This window comes from Myotis yumanensis, unplaced genomic scaffold (assembly GCF_028538775.1).
Source record: "Myotis yumanensis isolate MYYU_CA2020_CCGP unplaced genomic scaffold, mMyoYum1.0.hap1 SCAF_5, whole genome shotgun sequence".
Lineage (NCBI taxonomy): Eukaryota > Metazoa > Chordata > Mammalia > Chiroptera > Vespertilionidae > Myotis > Myotis yumanensis.
The window spans coordinates 12,599,273-12,616,200 of NW_027223756.1; the positions used below are offsets into that span (position 1 = coordinate 12,599,273).

The 16,928-nt window shown below is 37.5% G+C and overlaps 1 protein-coding gene across 1 annotated transcript; it reads right to left on the minus strand.

Moving 5' to 3' along the window:
• Positions 1–7,962: 7,962 nt before the first annotated feature.
• FAM200C (family with sequence similarity 200 member C) lies at positions 7,963–16,706 on the minus strand. The gene is given in 3 exon segments (XM_070414191.1): positions 7,963–8,496; positions 8,498–9,783; positions 16,685–16,706. Coding segments are annotated over 3 exon segments (1,842 nt in total).
• Positions 16,707–16,928: the final 222 nt, after the last annotated feature.

Below are 16,928 nucleotides of genomic sequence, written 5' to 3' on the forward strand. Positions count from 1 at the left end.
GTGTTGCAACTGTAAAAAACAAAAAGCCCCTCCTAACGGGATACCAACTGTTCACTTTCCCACTTTAGGCATTATCTTTTCTGTTCCAGAAAATACACACAATGTACACTGTGGGTTGTCTTAGTTACTTACATTTTCTAAGTGAGCGCAGAGGACTGTGAGATCCAATTTTATGTAACATTATTTCAATAGATGTACAAATGAGAGTGAATAATAGCTAGTAAAGAAAGATGACAACCATGATTATGAGACTTTTATATAATTTTAGATGACATTCAGAATATCATTTGAAGTAGGTTCAGTCATTATTCAAATATAAAAGGTTTGTTCTTATATAAATTTATAAGTAAATTTTTCTTTTCCTGCCCTAGCATTTAGGGACTAAGAATGAGCACAGTTCATTTATATATTCTATTGCTATTTATTGCTGCCATTCATTCATTCATTCATTCACTCAGTCATTCATACAATATTAAGTAGGTTTCATTAATATATAGATATTGTCACAAAACAATGTACATTGAATCTCAAACCTCTATTGTAATTGATAAATCTAAACACCACTCATGAGTATACATATCTCAACCTGGTTTTGGTATGAGGCAGCAAGGAAATTCCATTGTCTTTGCACACCGTTTCACTAGCTTTGTGAAAAGATGAAAATTCAGACATCATGCCTTATGCCTTGTTATCAAGATTCCATGTAGCCAATTTGATGGATCTTTCCCCCGCTTCAGTGACTTGTTTACTACACAAAATTTAAGAACAACAGAACAGTAGCTCCTTTTGTTAATTGCGCACCATATGGCAGACACTGTGGTATGTGCTGTGGTATGTGGTATGCGTATTATACCTCGTATAATACTCAAGAGAGCTTTATGTGGCAGTCCTGATTTTATATGTTAAAAAAATAAGGAACCTAAAAGAGGTTGAGATTACATAACTTTCCTCAGGTGGCACGTATGGCCAAACAAGGTGTAGAGTCTGTATTTGATTCCATGTCCAGTGGACACTGAAGTCCATAACTGATTTACAGAAGATGAGGTACAATTGAGTCTACTGTGACTAAATAGCCTTTCCTGCTTTACTTCAATGAAGCCCTATTTTCTTGCTTTTTCTACCATAGTATTTACTTAACAAGCAGAACAACAACAAAAAACTTGCTTTGCAGTTTTAGAAAGAGGGAGAAAAGATCAACACTACTCTTGCTTTCTAAATTTTAAGTCATGTTGAGGTCACCATGCTCAATCCTCCTCCTCTCTATTTCCACTTTGAGAAATAGGACTATTATTTCTGAAAATCATTAACGTGGTTTTGCTTTCTCACTTCTTCCCGTACCTTTAGCACTTAGCTATAACTACTATGGGAACCAAAGCAGATATTGTCTCCATTCTTTTAAAACTCATAAGTGCATGAAAAGTTCAGTTATTTTTGGTATTGAAGTTGAAGAGATTAGCTTTTGTATTTAACTAAAAATATTAACTTGGGAAGTCAGAAGGTCAATTTTATAATCTAGAACTGGAATAAATTGATGTTGTTGGTGACTTCCTATGCCACAGTTGGAATTGTTCTGCCTACTAAGCCACAGCTATTGCTCCAGGAGCAGCAGTGTTAGAAGTGACTTTACACAGGCAGAAGGGGTGTCACACACAAGTGACGTGATGAACACTTCTGTTTCATGTCACAACATACGGGAACCTCCAAGTGTTCACTTCCTAAGAAATGAGTCTCATTCTGGTCTATTGATCTGTCACTGAGATTGCTACCACATGGATCCAAACCACCATCCTCTCTTGCCTGAGTAATACAGCCTGCTTACTCTTCTGTTTCTACTCTTTTCTGTTTCTGCTCTACTCAGCAGTTAGAGTGATCCTTTTAAAATATAAGTCAGAGAAATCATATCAAGCATCTTCTCAGATCACAATGGCATAAAACTAGAAATCAACTACAATAAAAACAATCCAAAAAAATCAAACACATGGAGACTAAATAGCATCTATTAAACAATGACTGGGTTACCAGAGAGATCAAAGAAGAAATAAAAAACATCATGGCAACAAACCACAATGAAAACACAACAATCCAAAACCTGTGGGACACAGCGAAAGCAGTCTTGAGAGGGAAGTTCATAGCTCTACAAGCCTACTGCAAAAAACAAGAAACAATGATAATAAATTACCTAATTTCTTACCTACAACTCAAAGAGTTAGAAAGAGAGCAACAAGAAAAGCCCAGTGTAAGCAGAAGGAAGGAAATAATAAAGATCAGAGCAGAGATAAATGACATAGAGCATGGGCCTTGGAACCAGATACACCTCAGCTCAAATCTTGTCTCCACTATGTCTAACATGACCTCACACAAGTTACTAATGCCCTCTAGACTTTAGTGTCTTCATTTGTGAAATGGAAATAGTAACATCTAGCTCTTTGGTTTGTTCTAGGGCTTAAGTGAAATGATTAAGGTAAAACATTTAAAAAAATTTTTTGCTTGTTTAGCTTAGCACATAGGTGGTTTCTAAAGTACCCTGTTGAGAAACTTTCAGAAATGAGGCTTAGGCTCAGCATAGGAGAGCATCTTGATGCATTGGTGATGCTTCTGTGGACATAGGATGGGGAATGAAGTCAAGGTTTGCAGTCTCATATTTCTCACCTTCAAATCTTACTCTGTCAGTGGTGTCTCCAACCCCAGTTTGGAGAAAAAAATTAAACAGAGGAAAATATAGTTCTAATACACAATGATTCTTTTACAATAACTGGATTTCAAAAAATATAAGTTTATGATAAAAGGAATTTAAATTTGATGTACTAAGTGATTTCTGATCATTGAATCTAATAACTCATGGGAATAAAACCCCAAAATTGGTTTGGAATTATTTAGGAATTTTAAGAGTAAGCTAATAAATAGTGATCAACATCTCTAGAGTCTAAGAGAAATTAGTCTGAAATGAAAAGAACTAGACCATTGAGTCTAAATTAAAATGTCCATTTTTTTTCTGGCATTTTAAGTTATTTTTTTTATTTCACAGTAGCATGCATTTCAGTGAGTTACTATCATTGCTGCAGTTACAATTATTATTAATTAAGCCAGTTAGCGAGTTAGAAATGTTGTGTCTTGGGCACTGAGGATAAGTAAAGGAAGAAAGAGGGAGGGAGAAAGAATGGAAGAGAGAGAGAACAGAGAGAAGACAGAGTTTCTCCAAGAAACTCATAGCCTTGAGGTCCTGCTTTAAAGTTGTTGTTTTTTATTTAGGTAATGATTTAAACATTATTGCAAGTAGCCCTGGCTGGATTGCTCAGTGGTTAGAATGTTGGTCTGCACACCAGAGGGGTCAAGAGTTTGACACTTGGTCAAGGGCACGTACCTGGATTGCAGGTTCATTCCCTGCCCCTTAGTCCACGGGCCTGTGGAAGGCTCCCAATTGATATGTTTCTCTCACATCAATGCTTCTCTCTCTCTCTCTCTGTCTTTCTCTCTCCCCTGACTCTCTCCCCCTCCCTTCCACTCTCTAAAAATATTGCAAGTAGCAGAAACATTTTAGATTAGGAAGGCAACTGCCAGTGTACATTATTTGTTTCATAAAATGTGATGCGCAGACAAAATCACCTAGTTTGGCTACTAAAATGCAGATCCTGACTCAGTCAGGCTGGGGCCCAGATCATCTCTCTCTAACAAGTTCCAAGATGATGTTGGTGCTCTGCCCCTGGAACCACCTTGGAGTGATACGGCATCCTAGGGGCCTGGCCGCCCCACCAGTGAGGAGTCCATCCTGAGGCAGGTCAGCTTTGTCTGCAGACCAGAGAATATACTTACAGAAGCAGTTCTGAAATATGGCTGCATATTGGAATCTTCTAAGGAGCTTAAAAAATTCCTGATGTGTGGATCTTGGCCTTTCCCCGTATATCCCCTAGAGATTTTCATGTCATTGATGTGGGTGTGATGTGGGCTTCAGGATATTTAAAAGGTCCCCCAGTTAACTTTCTGTTGCTTCTGTGACAATCTGCCACACGCTTAGTGTTTCAAAAAACCCAAATTTACAAATGTATTATCTTAAAGTTCAGTAGATCATAAATCTGCAGAGATCTTGCTGGGCTAAGATTAAGGTGTCAGAAGGATGCATTCCTTTCTGGAGTCTCCAGGGGAAATCTCATTTCCTTGCCGTTTCTAGTTTCTAGAGGCTGCTGGCTTTCCCTAACTGATGGCCCACTTCAAAGCTATAGTAAATCAGACCAAGGCTTCCCTCTGCTGCTGTGGATGATAAAGAACAACGTGCTAAACCTGACAAGCTCAGGGGAGGCCTTACAAACTCACAGACCAAAAGTAACCATATAGGATGATCTGAAATTAAAACTCCTTAACTAGTGGGTAGTAATGTCCTAGACCCCATATTTTCCTTGGCAAAGGTCAATCTTTACCTTAATGAAGCCTGTTTATTGTCTTTTTGCATCTAAAATAACATACATTTGGGATGGCTGAGTAATTCCATCTAATTCCATCTGCAACCCTTTCTCCAGACCCCCTCAGGGCACAATCTCCCACCAAAGTGCACGACCAGGGAACCTTTCATTGTTATCTTGTTCCCCCATTTACCATCTCTCTGTGCTATAAATGTTAATTGTTAACTATCCTCTACCCACCAATGTAGAAGAAATATTTGTCTCTTCATTTTACTTTATCCAATCCCAGAGATTTCCCTGCTTTGCTTTCTCCTGCCTTCCTATTCTGTCACCAGTGAATTTCATGTAACCCTCCTTATACCTCCTCCTTTTTCAAAAATTTATCTTTATATTTTATAAAATATATTTTTATTGATTTCAGAGAGGAGGGGAGAGGGAGAGAGAGAGATGGAAACATCAATGATGAGAGAAAATTATTGATTAGCTGCCTTCTGAATGCTTTCTACTGGGGATCGAGCCCTCAACTCAGGCCTGTGCCCTGACCGGGAATTAAACGTGATCACCTGGTTCATAGGTCAGTGCCCAGCCACTGAGAAACACTGACCGAGCTATCTTTATTTTTGAAAGTATTACAGATGCCCCCCTCTGAGCTAGAGGCATTAGGGGGAGGAAGACTTAACCTTTTACACTTGTCAAATATTCTTTAATAATGTATGAGTGTTTCTTTGTGCCTGAGGACATAAAATCACCTCTTTAATATGTTCTTACTGTTAGATATACAGGATATAAGATGGACTGAGAGAGAGAAGGTCCTAAGTAAGGAAAATGGGCAGTGATGAGAGAAACTTCAAATACCAACTTGGTATTTGAGAATTGTTCTCACACTATGGATTGAACCTTTGTATTTTATTCTTCGGGTGTATGATCTTCAACCTTTTTTATGCCTCTGGCCACTGCCCAGTTTTAGATGTCTGACAAATCTCTTAAATGCCAATACCCTGGGCACAGAAGACCGTGCTGTGACACCCAAGCTTTAAAGTGACAATTTAAAATAAAGGTGATGCTAACAGAGTAATAATCACCTTATTATTAATGTGTACCCTATTGTAATGCAAATAGATTTCTTTGAGTAGTCTGATCCTTCAAATTTTAAAATAGCGTGGTTTGACAGTTAAATGTGATATGAGAAATAATGACTTTATAACGAAAGTAATCAACTACTCAAATCTGCATATTTACATGCAAAATGAGTGAATAAAAATCTTGGGTGGGGAAAAGGGTAAATATTTTAAAATTCCAAATAAAAGGGACTAAAATTATTTACATAAAAGAGGTAAATGTCTGATATCACATTAGTAACGTATGAATTTCTTCTTCCTGATTCTTATTTTACAGCAAGTAAAACTTTCTGGATGCTCAAACAATGGGCCCATAGATAATTGACTACTCTATGTGACCATAGAAAACTAATATATAAAACGCCCAAGGAAAACATTATCATAATAATTTCTAGTTTAGAAATTACTTTTTCCAGAAATACTTTTCTAATCCAAGTAGGTTTTATTGGTCCTCATTTATAATTCTGCCAAAGTCTTTACTAGCCCAGTCAAAGCCTTTGTCATACTACTTGGTAATTATCTTTTTATTAATCTGCCTCCCCACCAAGTGTTGAGCATAGAAATCTCCTGGTCTTCTTTACCAGTATATCTATTGCACATAGGGATCAGTCAATTAAAATTTGAGTGAATAAACAAAGAAATTTATATTCCAAAGCTACTTTAATTAAAGTCACAAAGAAAAGAAAATATTTAGGTTTAGCTTGACAATGATAAAAACATTTTTTAAAATTCACATTTATTGTTGAGGGCTTATTCTGGTGGCTGGAAATACAAACACCAGTAAGATTAGTCCTTGCTCTTCAGGAGCTCACAGTCTCAGGTAAGAGACAGATACTTAAACAGAAAGTTTCAATATGTTCTGCTAAGGGCTATGGTGGAGATGAGCACAGCATGCTCTCACTGGAAAAAGGAGAAAAGAAATACTTCAAGACAGACCTCCTGGAAAAAGTGACATTTAAGATTAACTTTAAAGTACTGTAGGAGCTAGGCATGTGATGGGTTGAAGGAGTCTATTTCAGACAAAGGAAGAATCACATAATTACTTGAAAGAGGGGAAAGGATAGATATGGTCAAAAGTACAGAAAGGACGTAGGGAGTTATTTGGTTTAATTAACTGAGCTTGCCTAGCAGAATGCCAAGCTAAACACTGTCAAGGATAAGTCATACTGGACCCATATATATTGTAATCATTAATGATAGATCCTCCCTTCCCCCAACTGGTGGGCGGAGTGTGACGTAACCTGCAGCCTGGAAATACCTGAGTACCTAACCAGGCACCTTATATGGACTATACATTGAACCACCAATCAACACCTGCCAAATACCCTAAGCCCTTGTTCCTATATGGACCATACAGTAAACCACCGATCGGCGTGCGCCGAGTACACTAAGCCCCCATTCCTTCCCATTCCACCCCTCAAAAGGCGTGTTCACCTTTGCATGCGCTGCTGTTCTCCCCTTGCGAGACAGCCAACAGGTCCTTCTCCTCTAATATAGCCTGTAGTCCTGGTTTTTGGCCTCTGTCTGATCTTTCAATTTAACATTCAATATAATGTAGTTAGTTCTCTCATAACATTGAACTGTCATAGTTTTCTATCTTGAATTTTGAAAAATAAGACTACACAGAACAACTCTTTGCATTATAATAGGCTCTGCATTAAATTTCAGTGAGTGAAATCCTTATTTTAAATGTTTCTCTCAAGTGACTGCTATCAAACCAACCCCACCAGCATCATGTTAGAAATAAAATTTCTTGTGACCCTTCCCAGACCTACTGAATAAAAAAACCCTAGGGAGGGGTAGGACCCAAAAATCTGTGTTTTAATATAACTTCCTGGTGATGTTGGTATATGCTTAACTTTAACAACTATGTTAAATAAACAAAAGAGCAACTTTGTAGGGAATCGGTAGTTTGCTGTTACGCTGTTGGTGGTGGTGGTTGGTAGTGGTGATGGAAGTGGTGGATACAATGTTATGAGAAGGTTTGATTTTGGAGAATCTGTTTGGAGTTTGAACATCACTATATTTAAGTGAGTTTTTTGTTTGTTTTGCTTTGTGGTTTTTTTTGTTTTTTTTCTGCATGCTTTAGAGCAGTGGTTTTCAACCTTCCTAATGCTCCGACCCTTTAATACAGTTCCTCATGTTGTGGTGACCCCCAACCATAAAATTATTTTCATTGCTACTTTATAACTGTAATTTTGCTACTGTTATGAATCATAATGTAAATATCTGATATGCAGGATGTATTTTCATTGTTACAAATTGAACATAATTAAAGCATACTGATTAATCACAAAACAATATGTAATTATATATTGTGAAATATTTATTTCTAATTAAAATAAATGAAATTTTGTCTTGAAGCATGATGTAGCATGGGTAACAGTCTTAATATAACAACAGTAAAATACATTGCTACATTTTGCGACAGTATGCGTAAAAAGCCAACGTCAGTGCGAAGGTTGAGATTGCTTCTTTCTCACCAGATCAGAAATTCTCGGGGCAGTCTTTGCAAGAGCACAATGAACATCATCTTCCACAACAAGTCTACTTGTGTATTTAGACTTGATAATCAACGAACTGGAAAACCCTGTTTCACGAAGATATGTTGTTGGAAATGGAAGAAGAAGGCACAACACAGTCTCAGACAGAACAGGATATGACTGCAAACACTTGATCCAGAATTTTGTAACTGGCATTGTAGAGAAATCAGTTCTCGCTGCATCATTGTTAATAAGTTTAATGAACTCCTCTTGTGCTGTCTCAGGAACATCTTCAACTTTGACTGTGAATGAGCTTCTGGCAAGTGCAAATGGAATGTCAGGTAGATTTGGAAAGTATGATGAAATTTCGTCTGCAAGCATGTGCAAGTGTTCTTTCACAGAAATTATCATTGTAATCCTTTTGTCTGGTTCAATGTCATGTTCCTCAAAGAAAGCAGACAAGGTAGGCAACATGTAAATTTTATTTTCATCCAATTTTTTTTTGCCAAAGCTGAAGTTTCATTTGGAATGATTGGATCTTTTCAGACAAATCAAGGCATGTTGCATTTGGTCCTTGCAGTGATAAATTTAACTCATTCAAGATGGCAAAGATGTCAACCAAGTAAGCTATTTTCTGCAGTTCACTTTTATCACTGAAAAGTGCTTCGAACTGCGGTCTTGTTTTCTGATTAAAAAATGTTTTGAGTTCATCACGAAGCTCAAAAACACGTTTTAAAATTTTTCCTCTTGACAACCATCTCACTTCAGTGTGAAATAGCAGAGCATTGTTCGGCACATCCAACTCGTTGCACAGTTGCAAAAACAGTCGACTGTTTGAAGTGCTTGCCTTAACAAAATTGACACAACTTATGACACTTTTCATTACTTCTTGTAACTCTTGTGGCAGCATCTTCGTTGTTAATATTTGCCGATGAATCACACAGTGAGTTCCGATGACTTTTGGTGACCCATTCAGTACCAAACGTTGAAATCCAGATCGACATCCTAGCATAGCTGGAGCACCATCTGTGCAAGCACCACAAACCTTTTCCCAAGAGATCTGATGCTCTTTCAGAAATGAACCAACTGTGTCAAATACATCACGTGCAGTAGTTGTCATTTCAAGAGGTTTGCAAAAAAGAAACTCATCTTTAAAGTTGCCATCATTAATATACCTCACGTAAACCAGTAACTGTGAACAGTTTGCAACATCTGTAGATTCATCAAGCTGGATATTAAATATTGGAAGTGGAGCAGATTTAATTTCCTGGATTACCTGATCAAGAATATCAGCATACATTTCATCTGTTTTTCTGCAGACAGTGTCGTTAGATAAGGAAATTGCACTCAATTTTGTAACAAATTCGTCTCCAATCATAACACGAACAATGTCTTTGGCCGCTGGCAACAGTAAATCCTCAGCAATGGTGTGAGGTTTCATACCTCTTTCGATTTTGAGTGCCACCAAATATGAAGCTTCAACAGCTGCTACGTTTTGTTTGTGGTACTTGCCACCAGTGTCAAGTCTGCCTTTCTTCAGTCCATCAGCTTTGCTTCTAAAATAATTGGTATCCTTGCTGGCAAAGCTCGGATGCTTGCTATCAAAATGGCATTTTAGTTTGTTCAGCTTCATAGATTCGGCTGATAGAACTTCACAACAAATAACACATTGCAGTTTCTCAATTCCTGCTGTAATTATTGAGGTAAAACCATACTGTAAAAAATCCTCACTATTTTTTCTTTTCTTAACATTCTTCTCTACATGATCCATTGTCATGGGATGGTTTGCTAATGAAAATAATATATAACAATAGCTTTAATAATACAAAAGATCATACATGGCATAGTTCAGTCAATACAGTTCATTAAAGTTTCCTATGATTTACCATTCTCTGTTGTTTTTTCTTACGTACCTGTTACTATCACAAGGGGGCAGTGTTCACATCAACCACAGCTGAATATAAAAAGACCGATCAGCATCCAGATTAAGTTCCCATTGTACTGATATTTTTTTTTGCAGTAGTTGATGATTTTACAGTACATGATTCTACATTTACCCAGTAATTATAATTCATGAAGTGTCTTTTTACCTCCAATACTGCTGCTTTCAACACAGTAGCTGCTTTTAAGAGAGTAGCTGCTTTCAACACAGCAGCTGCTTTCTACACAGTAGCTGCTCTCTACACATGTATGACTGGTCCGCATAAGTACATTATGGCACCAGCCCTGTCACATACACCTGTATCTGTATGGGGTGTATGTGATGAGGTTGGCATGATGATGTCTTCACGCCGGGTACTCGTACGTGGGTGTATCTGCATGTGGGTGGACCCACCTGGAGATGGATAGAGGAGCAGTGTCTCGGTTCCTAAGACCATCGAAAATATGTGTTTTTCGATGGTCTTAGGTGACCCCTGTGAAAGGGTCGTTCGACCCCCAAAGGGATCGCGAACCACAGGTTGAGAACCACTGCTTTAGAGGATCCATGGCTTTCTCCCTGTATCTCCTTAATCACTTACTTCCTGGAATCATAAAAGGATGAATTCTCAGAAGGTTCAGGGGCTAGAGGAAACTGCTCCATTCCAATGTTAGACAGTTCAAATTAAGACTGTGTCATATTTTCTTTGAATTTGTGAAATTTTCTCCATCATGACTCTGCAGTTTTGATAAGAAAGGAGAAAAACTTATTTTGATCTAGCCTAGATTCTTTGGAGATTTATTTTGCTGTCTAATAGAAGCTGATTAAATTTTACATTTGAATTTTCAGTTTAGTTATTAAGCACTTTAATTAACCAGCTGTTAGAACCACCGTTGGCTTCCTACATTATTGATCAAAGGTTAGTTTTGTAACACCTGTCATTGTCTTCAAAAGTATAGATGTGAAAGAAAATATTTTTCTTTGCTTCTGCTTTTATTCTGCTTAGAAGAATTAGTCAGAGGCAACTTCCCTTTTTATAATGTCTCCTAAAAGTTGAGTTGACATTGCAGGAACTCGTATAGCAGTGGCTTTGAAGATTTGTGGTAGATAAAGTTCTGTATTTTCCAAAATACATAATTGGGAGCCCAGATAGCACAAGTGTGCATAGTGAAACAGAAAATTTTCAGAGAAAATTTCCTTTATCACAGTAGGAATAACTATGCCATAGAAAAGTTTCACTGAATAAACAAGTTAACCAGAAAGTTTTATTGAACATGGATGTTTTATTTACATTTCCAACCATTGTGGTTGAATAAAGTCTGTGGCAATTCCTATTCCAAACATAAATTTGGAGACAGTTTCAAGAGATTAATGATTCCAATCACCTACCTCTTATTAAGACTAGACTAGTACCTTCCCATTAGGATATTGTCCAGTGTTCATTATAATGGTACTAGAGCCCAGTGCACGAAATTCGTGCTCTCAGGGTGGGGGTCCCTCAGTCCAGCCTGCACCCTCTTGCAATCAGGAAGCCCTTGGGGGATATCCGACTGACGGCTTAGGCCCGCTCCCTGTGGCTGCTCTCCCTCCACGCCACTGCACTCACCAGCCTTGAGCCCAGCTTCTGGCTGAGCAGCGCTCCCTCTGTGGTAGCGCACTGACCACCAGGGGGCAGCTCCAGTGTTGAGCATCTGCCCTTGGTGGTCAGTGCATGTCATAGCGGCCGGTTGTTCTGTCGCTCGGTCGATTTGCATATTAGCCTTTTATTATATAGGATAAGTTTGCAATGATTCTAAATCATTCCTTTTCAAAGTACATTTCTCAGAACACTAACATTCCACTTGTGTCTGAGATGGAGGATGGCTGTTGCAATGATTCGAAATCATTCCTTTCCAAAGTACATTTCTCAGAACACTAACACTCCACTTGTGTCTGAGATGGAGGAGGGCTGGAAGAGGATAGGGGCTGTTCAGAGGTCAAATAATTTTAGTTAACGCACCATAAAACAGATTCCCTCTTGGAGATACATAAGACATCTTAACATATCAAAGACTTACGTAAATTTTAAATTTTGTTTAAAGGAAGAATCCAACCCTTTTTTGAATATGAATCCTTTAACTTTAAAACTAAACTGCTATAAACACACCTTTTAAAATGTCCTTCTAAATGATTTTCCATTATAGTTGCTGGTTTCTTCATAGTTTTTAATAAAAAGGTCATTACAAATTTGGGCTTAAAGACTAATTAGAAAAATTATTAAGCAGAATATTTGTTTTACTTTTCTTCTCCATAAAATACTCCAAAGACATTTTATATAATATAACAAAAAAAAAACAAACAGCTATTCCCATTCCTTTATATATTTTTTTCCTCACACACAGCACTCAATATCAATGTGCTCTTCAATATGAAAGACAGGATTATGCCTTGTTCTAAATAGTAGAAACATACCAGAGAGAGTCTATTGCTGTGAGACCATATTATATTTCAGTCATTTCGGAGCAGTTATAGTTTTCCCAATTTCCTGTTAGAGTAAGCAATCTGTGGTAGAGTCAGATAAATTCTAAAGGCTCAGTGACTTATCAGACAAGCTTATTTCTCACTCCCATTGAAGTTTGAGGCAGGTGATGCTAGAACTCAAGCTATTTAAATCTTATGCTTGTGTCATGTTGAGGCTTCAAGGTCAGGCTAGCGTCATCCACCATCAAGGTTAGGCAGGAAGGTGTGGGGTGGTGCTGGCATTGGGAGATGAATTGGATGACATTCTAATGCTAGACCTGAAAGCCGCATATAGCACTCTACCCATGTTCTCTTGGTCTGAACCTAGCCATATAATCTAACTACAAAAGAGACTGGAAATGTAGTCTTTCTATGTTCCCACAAAGACAAAATGGGACCAATGAGCATCTAGCCAGTATTTTCAATAGCAAGAAAGATCATCCTCAAGAAATCAGTTCAGCTAATACCATCTAATGATAATAAACTGAATAGGACAAGCATACTGTGTGGGAGCGTGTTTGAGCGTATACACATGCATACAGACATTCATGCATTTGAGCAAATACTGTGGACTTTAAGTCCTTAGCAGCTGCTCATCTTGTCACTGGCCACCTCTGCAATGTTGTTATTTCAAAAAAGGGAAGCTCAGTTCCAAACAGACATACAGACATGCTTTTCAAAAGTGTTCAACAGCCATAGGCTAAAGCCTTTAGCTACAGTGTTTCCCAAAGTCATCAGTAACCTTTCTGATGCTTTCCCCTGCCCGAGATTGTCCAGCAGAACTGAGGGTGGGATCACACTCTCTCCACACGGAAATATAAGGCGATGCAAGGAAAGAAAGGAGAGAATTCCCAATGACGTCTTCTATGCTCTTGGAGGGCCAGCTATTCTTCTTCTGTTTTCTCACAAAGATTAGTCTAGGGCTCTAGGCTGTGGGGCTTCTTCATAGTCCTTTCTGACAGAAAGCTGCCTTTATTTCTAAAGGTATGTTTCTTTAAAAAAAAATATATAGATATATTGATTTCAGAGAGGAAAGGAGTGGGAGAGAGATAGAAAGATCAATGATGAGAATCATTGATCTGCTGCCTCCTGCACATCCCATGCTGGGGACCAATTGAGTCATGAATTCCTGGTTCATAGGTCGATGCTCAATCACTGAGCCATGCCAGCCAGGCTAAGGAATGTTTCTTTTTAAAATATAAAAAGAGAGATGTAGCTGTGGCTTTAAAGTCACCAGTTAATAAGTGATGATTAAGTGCCTTTGTCATTCAGCTATTAGTCACATATTTTTCCATGTTTAGCAAAAATGAAATTTTCCCCATTAGTTATTAGTGACATTTAACCAAAATAATTAGCTCCCTTATACAATTGTGTTAGCAGTCAAAAGTTCTATTTTAGCTCTCTTCTGTGAAACCAGCAGAACAGCATCTTAATTTCTATGAATCAGGTTATCTTAACCTTGCCAAATAGAGCAAACTCATTTGCATTTCCATTAATAAATAAGCACATGTTTTGTTAAGAGCAACAGTGTGGTTGGTTCTTTACACCTTCATTTTCTTCTCAACTTATGTTAAGCCTTGTAGCTTCCACAGTTCCGAATCACCATGTCAGTGTCCTTTGCTGAGCATAATGATACTTGAGCAGACCACCCCAAATCAGTTATCACTTGAGCTAATGGTTTAGTTGACAGACCAATCATTGAAGCCCAGCTTTGTCTCATACAGAGTCAGAATTACCTTGGATCAGTCTCATTGCCTCCCTGAGCTTAGGTTTTTGTTTTATTTTTTATAAAATGGGGTTATAATAATATCACACCTCTCATATAATAAGTACTCAGTAATATGAGCTGACATTATTCAACATACATGCTTTCTTTCTAATCTCTTGTAAGTCAAGACATATTTAAGACAAAGGTTATTGGAAATAATCACAAAAAATGTTAAATGTGTAAATGTATGCGCTGCAAATAATCACATATTTAGCAGAGAAAGCTCCTCTCTCTAAACCCTGCCATGTTTTTTTTCTTGGTTTCTGCCCCAAATTTCTTGTATTGTATATTATACTTTCTATTATGATTATCCCACTGCTGCTGTCTAAGAGTCTGATAACGTTGGGCTTGGAGAAGTCTATCAGCTTACTAAACATAGTAATAATAAAAACAATAGTGATTACTCTTAGTGAGTAACAACTGCATGTTCCATTTGGGTCCTTATTGCTTTTTTACATAACAATCTTACAAGGAATTATTCTTACCTTTTATAGACCACATATCTTTAACCCAAGACCACCTAGCCAATATGTTGCAGGAACCAAGATTGGAATACCACTGTAGAGTTTACAAAGCAATTAAATGCATTATTCCAATTAAACCTCACAACTCCCTGGCATGTAGATAGTCACCAGATCTTGCAGATGAAAGAACTGAGACTCAGAGAGGTAAAGTGATTTGCTCATGGCATATAGTTGAAATGTGGTAGGATGTGCATTTTATTCCAGGTTTATTTTGAACTACACCGTGGTTACTCCACAAAGCTGGGTTGGATAGGCTACCTCACTACTGTAATGTTGTAGTCAGATCTCAGTATTTATTTCAGTAAGTCAAGCTGGGCATAAAGGTTTAAGTTCTGATCAAAATAGAAGTCTACAGTAAGGTTAAATACTTTTAATGAAAAGCTTTTTTTATTTTAATAAATTCTCATTTAAGAACCAATCCAATATGCCCATCCACAAAGCCCCTTAATGAGAAGCACATTAAGTTTTAGAAAACAAATTCAGTAAGCTGTGTTTTTCCATGGACCAGCGGCAGAGAGAAGAGAAAGTGATTGTGCCAGGCTGTTGGCTGACAAGAGCCAATGGCATCCAGTCTTGTGAAATGGATATTAATGATTCTACACTTTAACGTGGTTGGCTCTTGATGGATTTTCCCCTTCTGAATTAATGTCTGTCTACTCTTGATTAATTCAGAGTGATTGTACTGTGAGTCAGTTAATTACATTTTCTTTCTAAAGTCAAATATCATTCATTGTGATGAAGGCAGTCATTTTGATTTCTCACAAAAATAGCCCCTAATAGCTTCAAGTATAGATGGTACAAAATTAGCAGGAAAAGTTCTTCTTCATCACAGAAGTCTGCACCAACACCAGATAAGCCTTGTCATAAATCTCATTTAAGATCTTATCCTATAAGTCCCTAGGCAGAGCTATTTGAGGTGCACATGATTTGGTTTGTCTCAAACCAAAGACTTTCCTTAGCTAATGTACAAAATATCTTTAAAAATCTCCTGTAATTTTTTTTGCTCCAGGACATGTATTTTAAAGAGTTTTAAACTAATTTAAGGTTCTTCTCAGGAGAAATAAAATAGTATTGTAAAGATAATACTGAATTAAAAGTATGAGAAGTATAGATGTTTCTTCTAATACTAAGTGAATCTGTGATCTAACCTCTTCGATAAATAAAATAGGCATTGTAGTTAGTGTCTGCTCTCCAGTTTGAAACATTGTTGCAAGAATCATGTGACATTTGAAAGAGTATATTATACAATTTAGATGTGTGGTATCATTGTCATTATTTTTTTAGGTTCCTTGTCTATGAAGTAGACATTATATTTTGCTTTAAAAATTGTAACTGTTCTCTTCTGACTACATTTTTATAGGATTAAAAAAAATAAATGCAGATATTCCAATGACTGACAAAATATTGGTGATTTAGGATTTCAAATTTGTAGTCAGTCAGACCTAGAATCATATCTGAGGTCCTCTGTTATTACATGTAAGTCTTGGGGCAAATCACCTAAACTTGCGAGGGTTATGTTTTCTAACATGCAAAATGTGGTTAGGAACAGCAACTGCCTCTTCATATTGTTGAGAGGATTCAATGAAATGATGAATATACAGGACCCATTATAACCCCTTGCCTCAGATTTTGCTCAATAATGGATAGTTCTCGTCCTCACATAAAGACAGGCAATTTATTTGGGCAGAGAATTACTTTTCAGATAATTTCAGTAAACTGAAAGCTCTGAGTTGTCTAAAAGCCAGCTCAGCCTCAGCACTCATTATACTAATAAAAAAGATGGTGAAAGCATTGGCCTTGCCTTTCTCACTGTAGGATGCCGGTGCCGCACACCTTCCACTTTCCCATTTGTTATGTGCAGCAAGCTCCGCTTCAGATCATCACCGCCTTTGTTCCACGGGGAAAATAAAGCTGTGTTTATTTTTCCCTTTAGATGCCTCAGTATGCCTGGCACTGTCCTTGTTACTTTACAGAACTTACCTCCTTTTATCTTCATAACCATCCTGCAAAACAAATATACATTTTTAAAATGAAGAAAGTAAAAGTTAATAACTTAAGTGATTGTCCAACGTCACACAGCTGGTAGGTGGCAGAGTAAGTGTTCAAACCCAAGGCTCTTTACTTCGGCCCTGTACAATTTCATTTTTGGGTGCGCATTTGAAACCATCCAACTCCTTAAAGATACAGTTTGTTGAGAGATAGCTGTATGGAAAGACATTTGCCC